Source organism: Octopus bimaculoides, chromosome 25 (genome assembly GCF_046866305.1).
Source record: "Octopus bimaculoides isolate indiv1 chromosome 25, ASM4686630v1, whole genome shotgun sequence".
Lineage (NCBI taxonomy): Eukaryota > Metazoa > Mollusca > Cephalopoda > Octopoda > Octopodidae > Octopus > Octopus bimaculoides.
In genome coordinates, this window is record NC_142952.1 from 32,721,321 (window position 1) to 32,738,820 (window position 17,500).

The 17,500-nt window shown below is 38.9% G+C and overlaps 1 protein-coding gene across 6 annotated transcripts in view; it reads right to left on the bottom strand.

Annotated features, from left to right (window-relative positions):
* LOC106884288 (serine/threonine-protein phosphatase 2A regulatory subunit B'' subunit beta) overlaps nt 1-17,500 on the bottom strand; it is a 145,179-nt gene that overhangs the window by 9,030 nt on the left and 118,649 nt on the right. For all 6 annotated transcript variants that reach the window (XM_089341918.1, XM_089341915.1, XM_089341916.1 and 3 more), the window contains 9 exons: nt 16,680-16,782; nt 16,522-16,596; nt 8,252-8,338; nt 7,839-7,995; nt 6,877-6,925; nt 6,464-6,550; nt 6,140-6,284; nt 4,794-4,943; nt 3,984-4,081 (listed from right to left, as the gene is read on the bottom strand). In XM_089341918.1, coding sequence (XP_089198044.1) covers nt 3,984-4,081; nt 4,794-4,943; nt 6,140-6,284; nt 6,464-6,550; nt 6,877-6,925; nt 7,839-7,995; nt 8,252-8,338; nt 16,522-16,596; nt 16,680-16,782 — 951 coding nt within the window. The remainder of the gene's footprint in view (nt 1-3,983; nt 4,082-4,793; nt 4,944-6,139; nt 6,285-6,463; nt 6,551-6,876; nt 6,926-7,838; nt 7,996-8,251; nt 8,339-16,521; nt 16,597-16,679; nt 16,783-17,500) is intronic.

Genomic DNA, 17,500 nt, shown 5'->3' on the forward strand with positions numbered 1-17,500 from the left:
GGCCAACCATCTGTGTGTGTGTGTCCTGGTCCCAGCCATCTATCTATGCCTATAGAGATATCCATCTACTCACCCATCACTCTATCTATATCTATCTGTCCTTCTCTGTATCTATTGGCAGAGCCATTACAGTAATAGACAAAATGACGCTGCAGTATCAGTTCCGGCTACCTACATTCCAGGTTCAAATCCTAGCAAAATCAATAAAATTAAACACCAAGCACCCACATTATATATATATATATATATACTATCACCTCCCCTCTTAAAAGTCTTTGTCATGCAAGGTACTTGGTGACCCTGTCAGTGCAGAGGCCACTTAAAAGCACCCAGTCCACACTGTAAAGTGGTTGGTGTTCAGAAGGACATCCAGCTGTAAAAACCTTGCCAAAACTGACCTCACATGTGCTTGTGCCATGTAAAAAGCACTAAGTCCACTTTGCTGGGTGGTTGGTGTTTGGAAGGGGCATCCAGCTGTAAAAATCCTGCGAAAACAGTCACAGAAGTCTAGTTCAGGCTTCTGCTGGGCCAGCTCTCGTGGCACCGTCCCACCCATGCTAGCTTAGAACACGGACCTTAAATGATGATATATATATATATATATATATTAGGAAGGGCATCCAGCTGTAGAAACTCTGCCAGATCAGAGGTAATAATAATAATGTTTAAGCAAATATTATTATGGAGCTAGGATAGATAGAAGAGACTGTCAGGATTAAAATTAGCTTATAATAAGTGAGTGTTAGGGATAAAAATTAGCTTAAGAGTGACCCCACTTTGCATATAAACACAGGGTAAATTTTCTGAGAAATTTTGTTGGGAAAAAATGTATCTTAATATGCAATCAATTATGGTAAGATGAAAGGTAGCCTAATATTTTCACACACACACACACACACGTATACAGAACGTGAGAAAGTGTAAAAGAATAACAGACTGGTGCCAAATATTGTACATTGTTTGAAAAGCTGAGATTTCATAACAGACACAGAATCACTGGAAACCGATTTCTCACACAAGGACTTTTGACACTTCCATGTCAAAACATCACAAACTTGATATTTCGGTCACCCTGTTCCACCACAACCACATGCCCCTCTGCCCACTCTTTCTCATCCTGAAACTATTGCTGTCAGAGATGATGGTGTTGGTGGTAATAGTGATGGTGGTAGTAGTAGTAGTAGTAGTAGTAAGAGCAGGAAATGTGGTGAGGGCGGAATGATGGTAGTGGTGTAAACGATGATGGCAGTGGTGGTCCTAGGGACGTGGTTGTAGTACTGGTGGTAGTTACAGTTCAACTCTGCCGCAGGATTTGGCACCTTGCCATACCTCCAGATAGAGTCAGCAGAAGTGAGTGTCAGAGAATTTCTACAACTTCACCAGCCCCAACCTCTGGGCCCCTAATTCTTCTAATTGTAATCCCATGGATTACTCTGTGTGAGGTGCATTTGAGAAACACACACCCGACTGTTCGACCTGCAACACCAAGGCCAATCTAGTGGCCAAGACCAAAGAGGGGTTTGAAAATCTCCCCAGGCACAACAGTGATGAATGCATGTCCCAGGTTCCAGAACCATCCTGAAGCCACGGTGGAAGCCGAGGGCAACAACTTTGAGTAAATTGCTAACCCCCAACCATAATCTTCATGTCATTTACTCTTTAACTTGTTTCAGTCATTTGACTGGCCATGCTGGAGCACCGCCTTTAGTCGAGAAAATCGCCCCCAGGATTTATTCTTTGTAAGCCTAGTACTTATTCTATCGGTCTCCTTTTGCCGAACTGCTAAGTTACAGGGACGTAAACACACCACCATCGGTTGTCAAGCAATGCTGGGGAGGACAAACACATACATATATATATATATACATACGACGGGCTTCTTTCAGTTTCCGTCTACCAAATCCACTATAGCCCGAGGCTATAGTAGAAGTCACTTGCCCAAGGTGCCACGCGGTGGGACTGAACCAGGAACCATGTGGTTGGTAAGCAAGCTACTTACCACACAGCCTTTTTTATTTTAGGGCAGTGAGCTGGCAGAATTGTTAGCACACTGGTTGAAATGCTTAGCATTATTTCACCTGTCACTACGTTCTGAGTTCAAATTCCACCGAGGTTGACTTTGCCTTTCATTCTTTTGGGGGTCAATAAATTAAGTACCAGTGAAACACTGGGGTTGATATAATCGACTAGTCCCCCTCCCCTCAAAAATTTCAGGCCTTGTACCTTAGTAGAAAGGGTGTTATTTGATTTCTGGCAGAATCGTTAACACATGGGGCAAAATGCTTAGCAGCATTTCATTCAGGTTCTGAGTTCAAATTCTGCCAGGGGTCAACTTTGCCTTTCATCCTTTCGAGGTCATTAAATTAAGTACCAATTGAGTATTGGGGGTTGATGTAATCAACTTAACCCCCTCACCCAAAATTTCAGGCCTTGTGCCGAGAGCAGAAAAGTGATGTATTTTGTCAGTCATGACTTGGTCATCTAGGTCAGTATTGCCCCCTTAGGGGTGGTAGAAAGATGGGGGTGGGGGGCTTGGAGAAAAGCTGAAGAAATCGACCCCAGGACTTATTCTTTGTAAGCCTAGTACTTATTCTATCAGTTTCTTTTGCTAAACCACAAAGTTACAGGGACGTAAACACACTAACATCGGTTGTCAAGTGATGGAGGGGCGACAAACATAGACGCACAAACTTATACACGATGGGCTTCTTTCAGTTTCCGTCTTCCAAATCGGCCCGAGGTTATAGAAGACACTTGCCCAAGGTGTCACGCAGTAGGACTGAACCCGGAACCATGTGGTTGGGAAGCTTCTTACCACACAGCCATGCCTGCGCCTACATACACACACACGTATATATATATATACATATATATATAGTGAAGTAGGGAAGGAAGCATGGCTTAGTGTTTAAGGTGTCACATTCACGATTGTGAGATTGTGGGTTCGATTCTCACACCTGGTGCTGCATGGTGTTTTTCAACAAAAACACTTCATTTCACACTGCTCTGCGATCATTCCATCATCTGCCTTGTGACACGTCGTGCACCTGTACAGGTAAAGTCGATCTGATGGAGGGAGGTAGTGAGCTTATGTGCAACACAAACATTTGATTACTATAAACAAATCATCTGTGTGGTTGTTCGGCAAGAAATTGCCAAACCCTCATACGTCGTCTAACTATGGGCTTCTTTCAGTTTCCGTCTATCAAATCCACTAATAAGGCTCTAGTGGCCCCGGGACTATAGTAATCCCTTAGCAAAACACTTTCGATATCCCCTCTCTTCCAGCACAAAAGTTTTAATCATCCCAAAATATTTCAAATTAATATTTGCCTAACAACCCAGGGACACAACTTCCGTTTAAATATGCTGGAGTTAATTCCCCTTACAAAATAAAGCTCTTCGCAATTAACTGACGTACAAAGTGTTTGTTCTTTTTTGATGTTGTGCCAACTGAAGAATTAACCCAGAAGTTGAATTTAATTCAACAGTCCACTGGTACCAGCAACATTTTGGAACTTGGAAAAATGGGTTCCCCATAATTTGCCGGAGAAGAACTGAGCAGATTGATTGATCATCTTTTCCTAGACGTTTTATAGGTACGTTATGAAAGATAAGGATTAGTGAAGGTTAAACTCGTTAAACCACAACCCGAAGATGACCTCCACCAAAGAAAAGTATTAGTGTCTGGTGACGATTGTGTGGATATGATCGATTTTTTCCATTTGATTTACGTCTGTTTTTTTATGCTAGCATGAGTTAGAGGTACACATTTTTGAGGAAGTGTTTTACAGTGATATTCCTGGGCTTACCTGCTTTCCAGGAAAGGTTTAGCAACAGGAGTGGTATCCAAGATTCCTTATTTCACATGTTTTTGAAGGAACAAAGAAATTCTGGGAAAGGGTTACATCTGCTGGAACAGGATTTCACCACCACATCCTCATAACAATAATCAGTGAAATGCTGAAATATTTGATACTCACATGTCTTCATTAACACCGACTTCAGCCAGGAGGTTCTCGTATTCTTCAGCAGCATATTTCTCCCAGTCTGACATTTCGGGTCCATCTGTCTCTGGGTCCTGCAACAAATGGGGACAGAAGACTGCGGTGACTAACATTATTATCATTAAGGTGACAAGCTGGTGGAATTGTTAACCCTCAAAATTGCTGGCCTTGTGCCTAAATCAGAAACCATTATTATTATTATTATTATTATTATTATTATTATTATTATGGAAGGTGGTGAGCTGACACAATCGTTAGCACGCTTGATGGTAATGCTTAACAGTATTTCGCCTGTCGCTACATTCTGAGTTCAAATTCCGCCGAGGTCAACTTTGCCTTTCATCCTTTTGTGGGGTCGATAACTTAAGTACCAGTGGAACACTGGGGTCAATGTAGTCAACTAGTCCCCTCCTGCCAAATTCCAAGCCTCGTGCCTTTAATAGAATGGATTATTATATATATACATACATACATCATATACTCATAGACATATATACTTACACAAAAATGTATGCATAAATGCATTCATACATATATATATATATATATACTTACAAACGTACATAAAATGCATAACACACAAACACACATACATATATACACATGTTTACACAAACATACGTATACACGCAAACATATGTATGCATTTATGTAAGCGTGTGTGTATAAATATACATATATATCTATATATATATATTATATATGCGCACGTAATTGTACGCATACGTGAAAATACATAGACAAGGAAACCAAGACGGGCACAAAACGTGAATAAGCTAAACCTACCCGTAAATTTGTGAAAGGATCTCGTTGCTCGTGATCAAGGAATTTGTCCAAATTGAAGAACGTATCAAAGAAAACATCGCTCATCTTGCAGGCTTTGAGATCGTGGAGGGTTATTTTCTCTGGCACTTCTGGACAGACAAGATCTAGCATCTAAAAGTTACAAAAAGACACGCAAATAAACAAGGCTGTTAAGTGGGGAAACTTTATCAAAGTAATTCGTTTTTGGATTTGGTTTGCAAGATTTTCTATGTGATTTCGTGTGTTGAAGCATATTCTGTTGTGTCTGGGGAGAGTCATTTTTCTTTTCGTGCCTTAAAATTTAACACAGTCACCGTTAAGATTTCCACTTATTATTTTTATTTTCCTAAAATTTTCGTTGCGCATGCAGAATACATACAAACACACACATACATGCATATATACATATGCACACACACAGACATACATACACACACATGCACACATACACGCATACATACATACACACACACACTGAGATACACGCATGCGCAAAAAAAAAAAGAAAAGCAAAAACAGAACACAACGTGAATAACGGACAGATTCAAGACTATTGAAAAGGTTGCAAGACGCAACGAAAATTTTAGGAAAATAATAAGTGGAAATTTTAACGGCGGGTGTGTTAAATTTTAAGGCACGAAAAGAAAATTATTGGGAAAATAAATTCAATGTTTTTTTTTTGTTTGTAGTGAGAGAGAGAGGGGGGGGATATTAGAGTTGGTTGAATTCACTTGATTTCCAGTATATTACTGGTATCTATAATAACAATACCTGGTGTGTAAAAATGGCGAATGGCTGCCGGGCTGCCAGACAAGCGAGTTTGTACGTCTGGAGCTGACCATGTTCAAAAGTTCAGTTCGTTGCGAAACAACTGGGTAAAGGGAGATTACTCTCGCTCAAACTGTAAACAACAGTTATCCCTCGCCATTTTGCGGTTTATTATTTAAGTTTACGTCGATTCCCCCGTTTTGTTGTTTTGCGTTTATAATAAAATAAATATAAGCAAATTATAAAAATAGCAAAAAATTAAAAATACAGTACAGTACTGTTTCTATTTTGTGGATTTTTCACCTATCGCGGGGTATTTTGAAACGTAACACCCGCGATAGTCGAGGGATTGAGTGTGTGTGTGTATGAGAGCGAGTGTGTGTGAGAGAGATAGAGTGTGTGTATGAGAGTGAGTGTGTGTGTGTGTGAGTGAGAGAGAGAGAGAGAGCGTATATATGAGAATGAGTATGTGCATGTGTGGGAGTTGTGTGTGTGTGTGTGAGAGAGAGTTGTGTGTGTGTGCGCGTGCATAACATGGTGACAAGAGAGAGTTAATATACTTGGCAAAGGCAGTCTTCAAATTGTAATTTCTCAATGCCGAGAGCCTCCATTTTGTGCATCTGTTCTTCGTAGAAATACTCCATCTCGTAGATCGATAGGACGCCATCGCCATCAATATCCATACAACGGAACCAATACTCTATACTGAAAACAGAAACAAGGGTTACAAACAGGAAATGTTCAAGTTGGTCATCAGCTGCTATCTATGTTTTTGTGTGTGTGTGTGTGTGTGTGTGTGTGTGTGTGTGTGTGTGAAAGGATAACCTGCCGCTTACCAAAGAGAGACGTCTAGTGTGTCCAGTGTTCAAAGAAAAAGGTCTTACCTAGTTGGATGTTTCTTGTCTTCTTCAGCAATGAGAAACCAGACAAATTCAGGGTAACTCATTTTCCCCTCCTTCTGGGCCTCTCCTCTGCAAAACAGTAAACAAACAAAACATTATCATCATCATCATCATCATCATTATTATTATTATTATTATTATTATCAAGGCATAAAGCTGGCAGAATCGTTAGCACACTGGGCAAAATGCTTAGCAGTATTTCGTCTGCCGCTATGTTCTAAGTTCAAATTCTGCCTAGGTTGACTTTGCCTTTCATCCTTTCAGGATCAATTAAATAAGTACCAGTTACACACTGAACAGGATCATGGGAGCAGCCCTCTCACTCACTCCTGACTGAACCATTAAAAGAAAATTAGGATGATGATGATGATGATGATGATGATTCTGGTACTTACCTCGTTACAGCACCCGAGAATATTCGATCCACTATTCTAGAAGACATGGCTGGAAAAGCAAGAGAAACAGGTGTAATTAACCATTTCTTGAGAAGGCTACCTATATACCTGTCTATCAATAGAGAGATAAAAGGATACAGAGAGATGGGGAGACAGATGGATGGATGGGGAGATGGATGGATGGATGGACAGCCAGACAGATGAATAGAAAAATAGACAGAAAAATAAAGATAAAAAAACAGACAGACAGATGGATGGATGGATGGTTAGATGGACAGATAGATAGATGGCTGGGTGGAAGATATAAGGGCAGATGTAGAGGTATAGTTGAGAAGTTTGCTTGCAATCACAGCTTTAGGTTCAGTCCCACTACACGGCATATGGGGCAAGTATCTCCCACTAAGACTGAAAGATCCCTGTCACAGTATGTGGGGGGGGAGTGCAGGAGGGGGTGGCATATAGCTAAATGCTTGTACATATCCGTTTATCTTCAGAATACATTTAGTTTTTGTATCCATATATATATATATCCTTATATATATATATATATATATATATATATATATATATATATATATATCAAGCCTAACCATGTTTATCTGTATCACTAGCTCTGTCTCTATGTGTGTGTGATTTCAGCTGGGACACAATGCATTCTTGTACTACCACCATCACATCACACACTACCACAACTACTACTACCACTGATACAACAACACCTACTACCACTACCACCACCACCACCATGCCACATACTATCACAATCACATCTCTTACTACAACTACTACCTACACACACACACACACACAAGCACCACCTTTTTACAAACTGCTAACACCACCACCACCACCACCAGCACCACCACTACTACTACTACTACTACTACTACTACTGTGACACATACAAGGCTGAAAAGGTGAGAGACAATGTGAGAAGAGAGACAAGGTGGACTGTGACGTACCGTGGTCGTTGTGGCGCGCCAGGTCCGATCTGTCAATGTAGAGGTCGTGGTCTTGATCCAGTTCCCAGAATTTACAATATATCACATAGAAATGTTCGTAGGAAAAATAGTCTGTTATTTGATTGATGTCGTCTTCTTCTTCCAGCAATAAGAGAGTCTGGTGGGGGGAGGACAACATCATCATCATTATTATCATCATCATCAGGAGAAGGAATAACAGAAACAACAACAACACTAACACCAAGAACAACAGTGACTCCAACAACAGCCGCAACAACAACAGCAGCAGCAACAACAACAACAACAACAATTTGTCTGACTAAAATCCTTCAGGGCACTGCTCCAGTATGGCCACAGTCCAATGACTGCAACAAGTAAACGAATAAGAAAGTCACTACTTTGGCAAGACTTACCTGTAAAAAATGGCTTCGCCTCAGTTCATTTGGTGTGATTTTCCCTGACCAAGATCTGTTTACACAGAAGAATATTCTGGAGATGACCTGAATGGGCAAGAAGAAGAAATAATAATAATAATGATAATAATAATAGTAATAATGATAATAAAAATAGTAATAATGATAATAAAAATAATAAGTGTTCCTGTTATTGTAGGTGCTCTAGGTATGATAAAAAAGGGGATTTCAGAAACATCGAGAAAAGATCCCAGGAGAACCATGTCTCACAGAAATCTAAAAGATTGTGCTGAGTAATGCCCACATCCTTAGAAAAAGCCTAACCATTTAGATGCCTGTGTTGTATTGCATGAAGGCATTTCACTACTGCCCCTGCCATTTCCCCAGCTTTCAGTCATACTGTAACATCTCTTATCCTTCACTTGCCCCAAGATGCTGGTTGTGTCTCAGCAGGTAGTATTATTCATTCTTTCAATCACTGGATATAAAATGTGGCCCACGAAACCAAGACCCCCCCCACACACATTCAGGTGATTTTCCTGCATCACCATCTTACCCTTATACACCAGTCTGTTACAAGGTTACCTGCTTACAGCTAAGTAGACTGGAACAACGTGAAATGAAGTATTTTGCTCAAGAACACAATATGCCACTTGTGCTGGGAATTGAAACCATGGTCCTGCAATCATGAATGCAACACCCTGACCACTAGGCCACCTGAACTCATGATCAAGAGATTATGGTTAAAATTGTAGCATGTGTATATCTTGTCATATCTTTTACTTGCTTCAGTCATTAGACTGTGGCCATGCTGGAGCACCACCTCCAAGAACTTTTAGCTGAATGAATTGACCCCAATACTTTATATCTTTAAGCCTAATTCTTATTCGAGCTCTGTTGCCAAACTGCTAATTTGTGGGGATGTAAACACACCAACACTGGTTGTCAGGTGGTGACAGGGGACAAGCACAGACACAAAGACACACACACACACATATATATATATATATATACACAAAAGGCTTCTTTCAGGTTCCGTCTACCAAATCCACTCACGAGTCCTTGGTCAGCCCTCCCAAGGATATAGTAGAAGACATTTGCCCAAGGTGCCATGCAGTGGAACTGAACCTGGAACCATGTGGTTGGAAAGCAAGCTACTTACTACCCAGCCAAAAATTATTTATTAGAAGGTGTCAACTGATGTTTATAAGAGAGATGACTGATGATAAGGGAAAATAAATGATGAGTATTAACCCTTTCCATATCAACCCACCCAAGGCCACCACCACTGATTCTACAATACAAACATTGTTTTAATGTTATCTAAAAAGTTCTCATGTTTTTGGGTAGGACTATATATATATATATATATATATATATATATGTAGATAGATAGATATACACACACGTACATATATTTTATAAATATTTATATAAAGTCTATATTACAAATATGATATATATTCTGTATAATAGTAAATATAAAATGTGTGTATATATATATATATATATGTATAATACATATATGATATGAGATATGTATGTGAGAGAGAATATAAAACACTTCAAATAGTGATTTGCATGGGCAAAAAGGAAAAAAAAACAAACACAAAGAAGTACACAAAACACACACATATATATATATATAGGCAGTGGTAATGTTCAGTATGTGTGTGTGTATGTAGTGTGATTGAGGAATAGGACTGTCTTTGTGTAAAGAATCTGATAACACAAACCACACATATGTGTGTGCACACACACACATGTGCACACACACACATGTGCACACACACACACACACACACAGAGTGTTTTATGTAAAACCATTGATAAGAATGACATTCAACAACACTAAATGAAGAATATGAAAAACATCATGACTGCAAGAGAAAAAAAACTTTTGTTTATATATATGTGTGTGTGTGTGTGTGTGTATTGTATATCTGAGTATAAATTGTTTGTATATTGTATGCTTGTATATATATGAGTGTGTACGACTATATATATATATATATATATATATATATACATATGAGCGTTCAGCTCTTTTGCTGAAGGACCTGCACACATGATTTGTTCATAATGATCAAATCTTCATGTTGTGCATCAGCTCACTCACTCCATCAAATCAACATTGTCTGAACAGGGGCACAGTGTGCCACGCATCAGGTGTCCAAAGTGATTGCAGAGCAATGTGAGATCAAGTGTTTTACTCAAGAATGCAATGCACCACCTGGTCCAGGAATTGAAACCGCACTAAAAACTGCACAAAACAGGCTGACCAAATACAAGTTTAACCCTTTTGACACCAACCTGGCTGCAACCGCCTCTGGCTCTACTACAAAAATGGTTTTCATAACACTTGTTTAATGATAACTAAGTTATTTTACTAAACTCTTTACTATACTTAAAATTAATTGAAAGAAACACAGAGCATCTCAAAAGAAATACGGTAACGAAAGGGTTAAGTATTTCAATGACTTTATTTGATTTCCAGAAATAAAGCTTTCAAAAAAAAAGGGAAAAATGGTGTCTATTTATTTTTGGGACATCTCTGCACATCCAAGGCAACCAACTGTTGTCATTGCCTGGAAAAATATTGGTTTCCTTTGTGTGAGTGTGTGTGTGTATGTGTGTAATAATTTGAAGCTTGTGCAGATGGGAATTTGCGATGTTCATGCTGAAGACAGTAAATAACATAAGGGAGCCTGAAATAGTTTGATTAAGGAATCAAGATTGAGTTGGGGGTCTCACTGAATGAGTTTAGCTCAATTCAATCGCTGCCGTTTTCAGTGCTGTTGTTATGGTTATGATGATGGTGGTGGGTGGTGATGGTGGTGTGGGGGTTTTGTCGTGGGGATAGGAACACTAAAGAAAGAGAAAAAAAATTAAAGAAAAAAAATGGGTCCCATTTTGAAATTCTCTTTTTCAATGTTTTGTCTAGAAAACAGGGGGGAAGAAGAATGATTGTTATGAAAAAGGGGGAAGGAGAGAAGATGAAGAAAAAGAAAAGGAAAGAAAATAAGGATGACGAGAAGATGAAGAGGATGAAGAGAAAGAAGTTTGAACAGAAAGAAGAACAGAAAGAGTAAGAAACCAGAAGTAAAAAAGAGAAAGAAAGAAAGAAAGAAAAGCCATAAAAAAGAAAGAAATAAAAGAAAAAGACAAAAAGAAAGAAATAAAGAAAGAAAAGACAAAAACGAAAAAAGATAGGAAGGAAGAAGGAAGGGAGGGAGAAAGGAAGGAAGGAAAAGAGAGAAAGAAAGGAAGGAAAAGAGAAAGAAAGAAACGAAGGAAAGAAAGAAAGAAAGAAAGAGAGAGAGAGAGAGAGAAAGAAAGAAACGAAAATGTGTGTCTAATGTTTTCTGCAAACAATGTTTTTTTTTTTTCATCTGACAAGTTGAACATTTGAAAAGACAAAACATTGAAAAAGAACCCCAAAAAAACCAAAGGTTTGTCAATTGACAAAACTCTGCCAGCTGCCATTCCTTCTTACCAAAAACTAATGGAATTTCACAGATGAGGAAGCTGCCAGATAAACATGAAATGGGAACATGGAGGGGGGGGGGCATGACCAGGGGAGGATTTGCGGGGAGTTTGAGATTTTTTGCTGTTCTTTTCTTTTTGACATCAAATTTAATTTTTTCTCTTTTTATTGTAATTTTGTAAATTTTAATTTTCCTGGTTTCTTTCTGTTTCAAAAAACTCGGACAGGGCAGTAAATTCTGACAAACTCAAAAAGCTCCTGGTTTTTATTTATTATTTTTTTTTTGCTGTTTGGTCATGTAAGGAAAGGCAGTGACTGATCATTATTATTTAACCCTTTAGTTTTTTAAACCAGCCATATCCAGCACAAAATATTCTGTTTTATGTTCAAACTGGCCAGATCCAGCCTCTCACACCAACCCTACAATGTCATTCTAAAAATAACCACATCATTGAAATCTCAAAGCTAACGAGATAATACATTGTTAACTCAAAGAAATGGGAATAAACAAACAATACATTTGACAGAGTAATCCGATTGCTAAAGAATTAATTTCTGCTTTTCCATGCTGGTATGGGTGGGACAGTTTGACCAGCCAGATCTGGCTGTGCCAAATGCCAGTGTCTGTTTTGGTACGATTTCTTCAGTTGAATGTCCTTCCTAATGCCAACCACTTCACAGAATGTTAGACAAAATACCTTGTGGTATTTATCCCAAATCACTGCATTTCAAGTCCCACCAAAGTGGACTTATGTTTTTCCTCTTTGCAAGAGTTGATTAACATCATCTTTGTTGGATTCTTGACAAAATAATAATGAACAACACACACCGAAAAATAAGATGCAGCCGATTCTGTCCATTAGCTTGCTTGCAATCATTATTCTTGAGCTGTAGCTGTAACTACATATTTTGTCCTCTTGTTCGATGAAGAGCAGAAACGCTGGAGAGAAACAGGAGTCCAGTAAAGGGAGGTAATAATCGTTTCCAACCAGACAATTGGTCGAGTCATTTGAACATTAGCTGCAATGCTTCATGCTATTTGTAGCAGCTCACTGCATTCCGAGTTCAAACCCTACTGAAGTCAGCTTTACTTTTCATCCTTTTAGGGGCAAGAAGAAAATGATCCAGAGCTGTGGATTCTTGGAACTTGATGCCTTGTGGTATTTCTTTGCACTCTTTCTCTTCTAAGCTCAAACCCTATCATTATCTACTTGGATGGCAGAGTTGTGTCAGATGTTGAGGTCCTTTAAAAAAGAAACTGTCAAACTATTGAGTCAATCAGCACCGACTCCGATAGGTGGGTTACTTAGTGAGGTTGGAGAACTACAGGATTCTGAAGACAGTTGCCCAAGGTGCCACATTGTGAGACTGAACCCAGAACCATGTGGCTGAGAAGCGAGCTTCTTACCGCACAGCCATGTCAGCTCCTATTACAGTATATTACACAATATACACATACATTATATCATGCACTCTATATTATACACACATACTCAAAAAATTGTCAGTGAATGAGGAAAAGAACTCAATACATGGCATGAAATATATCATTCTAAATTTAATTCCTGAGTTTCATGTCAAAGAAAGAGAGAAAGAGAAGAAAAGGGAGGGAGAGAAACTACAAGAGATAAGTGAGGACAAACAGACACAAAGTTACACCCTCACCACCACTCCTACACACACACACACACACACACACACTAACACACAGACAGGCATCCTGACACAGTTACTAACAAAGTGCCAGACAGACAGACAAACACAAGTGATAAGATGATTAAAACAAAAAAATTAAATAAAACTATCTTAACACGGTGTAAGAACAGCGAAGTTATATGTAAAGTGAAGTCTCAAATTTCAGGAGTTGGCGGGTGGGGTAGGAAGATAGAGGAAGTGGGGAGTGGAAGGGGAGGAAGAAGCTAGAGGAAGGAGGAGTGGGGGGAGCAAGAGGCAGTTAACAGATGGAGGTGTTAGTAGTTACTGTGCAGGCAGTAGTAGAAGCAGTAGTTGTGACAACAACAGCAACTACAACAATAACTACAACAGGACAGTATAGCTATTAGTGTACTACTACTACTACCGCTACAGCAGTATCTACAACCACTAATACTACCACATTAACGTCTACCACAGTAATACTGTAACAGCAATGAGCACTGCAACTGCAATCACAACAGTAATTATATCACCACTGCAACAACAACCACTACTACAACACTAACTACAACGCAACTACATAAACCATAACTACTATTACGCTTTCTGTGACTGTCTGCTATAATACTCTTGTGGTTTTCTCTGTCACAACATATGAATGAGAAAGGAAGGGGTGATGGCAAACTGGTAGTGGGAGCATTTCAATTCTGTGTGAGTGTGTGTGTATGTAAAAGGGAGGTCTGTGAATGTGTGTGTGTGTGTGTGCACAATGGAAGTGAGATGGTGAAGATTCAACGCTGAAAAGAAAAAGCAAACAGCGTTTCAACTAAAATACAACAAATTAGCCATCAGTTTTGACAGCATGGGGCCAGCTAATAAATATAATAGTAACTAAAACTACTACCACTACTACTGTAACCAGAACAGTGACCAATACTACTACTACTACTACTACACTACACATAAATACTACTACAGTGGCTATTAAATGAATTACAACAATTACTACTACTACTACACCACTGTAACTACAACAGTGGTCACAACTACCACCACTACTGCAATTTCAAAAGTAACCACAATATCCACAACAGTAACCACTCCTATGATACTACTGCAGCAACAGTTGTAAGTACAACTACTACAGTAGCTATAACACAAACCACAACAACCACTATTGTTGCCACGATAGAGATCACAACTACCACTACGACTACTGTAACCACAACCCTAACCACAATAACAGCAACTATCACAACATTTACAACAACCACCAACACTACTACCACCACCACATCCGAGTTATTCAAGCATAAAAAAAAAATTGTTTAAAAAAAATAAAACACAAAACCACAATTTAGATGTTTGGTGAAGCGGAAAACAGTTCTAAGACTTAACGACACTTCAGGTCTTCATTACCGCAACACTATTTATAGTATAGACTAACGAAGAACTAATGGTTCCTATGTCAAGCAGCTGATTGAATTAAATAGTCTGCTTGAAGAGACACATCGTCAATCTGCCAGACATAACTAAACTAATTGACGACCAGAATGAATTCTATTCAAACAGACGTAACTAATGTTACACAACTTTACATTTTCCACTCAATTTAATCTCTTTCCCAGTGTTTATATTTTGTACACGCAATCTTTTTCTTCAGATCATTAGTTCTTCAATCACCTTCAATGGCATGTATACGAAGCTGGCTGACAAAGAAGGTTGTGAGTTCAGTTTGCAGAGAAAAAGATCTGTCCCAGCACTATCAAGGTATTTTTTACAAGTGTTTTCTTTTTCTATGTGATTTGTCTTTTTTTTTTAGTTGTTTAATCCTCTAGTATTCAAATTACTGTCAAATGTAATATTTACTTATTCATATTGTTTTTCAACTAATCATTTATCATCTTCTAGCATTAAGATTTCAATGATGTGATTGTATATTTTCAAAATGACATTGCAGGTTAAGTGTGAGAGGCAGGACCTCACCAGTCTGAACATATAACAAACAGGATATCTGGGCCGGATATAGCCTGATTAAATGCTAAAGGGTTAAGTTTATCCCATGTTCATCATGTAGATTAATGCCACACTGCTAAATATCCTAAAATAACATCAAGGCACAAGCATGGCTGAGGGGTAAGGGAGTTTGCTTTTCAACCATGCGGTTTTGGGTTCAGTCTCATTGTGTGGTACCTTGGGCAAGTGATTTCTACTATAGCTTCAGGCTGAGTAATGATTTGTAAGGGAATTTGGAGGAAAGAAATTCTACAAATTTGGATGAAAGTAAATACAGGAGGATCAGTTAATTATGATTTTATTCAACATATTCCCTTCTCAGGTTCACACACTTATTGCAGTGGTCCTTCAGTTTTTCTAAGCCCTGTAAAAGAACTGTGAAGGTTGGGCCTCCAACCAAGCCTTTCGTGATACCCTTACAGCCAGGAACTTTTCAGCACAACCTCACTGTCCTCTACATACACTACCATGCACCTCACCCACCAGTACTTCACTGTAATACAGCATTTGCTGTCATACACCACACAAGCATCTCTTTCACCTTTTTAACACCCTGAAACCATAGCCTTTTACATTTTCATGTAAACCCTATAAAGGTGTGAAGAGATTTTCAGAGACTGAGATGAAAACAAGACCAGTTTTCAAACTTGTGGAAGGGGTAGGCCCAGGAAGTCATGGGAAGAGATGGTGACACATGACCTTCAAACATTGGGCCTCATGGACGTAATGATAACTGACCAAGACCTCTGACGATATGCCATGCTTGGGAAGACCCATCAAGCCAAGTGAAATCATAGTCGTGGCCAAGGCTGGTGTCACATAACTGGCACCCATTACATTCTCGGGGTAGTTGGCATTAGGAAGGGCGTCCACACCCGTAGAAACCATGCCAAATCGGACAGGAACCCAGTGTAGCCCTACAGCTTATCAGAGTCAGTCAAACCATCCAACCCATGCCAGCATAGAAAATGGACGCTAAATGATGAGGACTTGGAACAGATGTGAACTGTGACAGAAAATAAGGGAATTAACATTGTCAATGTGGATGGACCCCACATGAAAAAGAACATCTAGAACTGACCCCAGTATTTAATAATAAACAAATACTCACCGTGTGTACATATCTTGAATGGAACTCTTTTGCCTCCTGAAGGAAACTTAATCCAGGGTGAGTGTCAACAACATCCTGAAAAAGACAGGTAGACAGGCATAAACATATCGATAGACAGGTAGATGGATAAAGTGAAGTCAAAAGTGAAGTCAACTTACCTGAACAAAATATACAAAGTCCTCTACTACCAAATATTTACATCCAGGTTTTGCTAATAACCTTACAAACTTTGAAGCATCATCATGGCATGTCTGACAGATTCTGAAATTAAAAGAAAAAAAAAAAAACATTAGATTTATTCAAATTTACAATTGTCAATTTAACCCTTTTGCATTCTGGACTGGGGAAGTCTAGAAATGCTGATGATGGATTTAGGAACTTTCTTATTCCAAACAAACTGCAAAGTAATCATAGACAAAAAATTAAAAATAAGCAAGAAAACTGCACAGAGCTGCGTGATAGTGGGGTCAGACATGGCACACAGGACCTTTATATAACTTGTTTGATGTTGCGTTTTTATTCTTTTCTTTTGTTTTATGAATTTAGTGTGCACATATTGCGTGTTTATACTTCTCTTTCCAGTTCATACTCAAAACTGTTTACAGATCACAACCGTCTCACAAACTTGCAGTCTTGAGGAGTGCTTTGCACTCTGATGGTTGTGGGAAAAGGTAATAATACAAGAACAGTTGTGTTTTCTATAAAAAACACAAACAAACACACACACATTCACCCAAACACGTACAGCACACATGTATACATGACAAACACAGAGACACATTCAGATACCAAACACACACACACACACACACACATACAATTCCATTACTAAAAGATGTTTCTCATATTCATAAAAGATTATTTGTAATTTTAAGGAAGGGCTGGACCATTGCAGTTTACTTCTACCATCACTACCACCACCACCACCATCATCATCATCATGATCTCTATTCTAGCAAGGCAAGAGAAAGCTTATTGT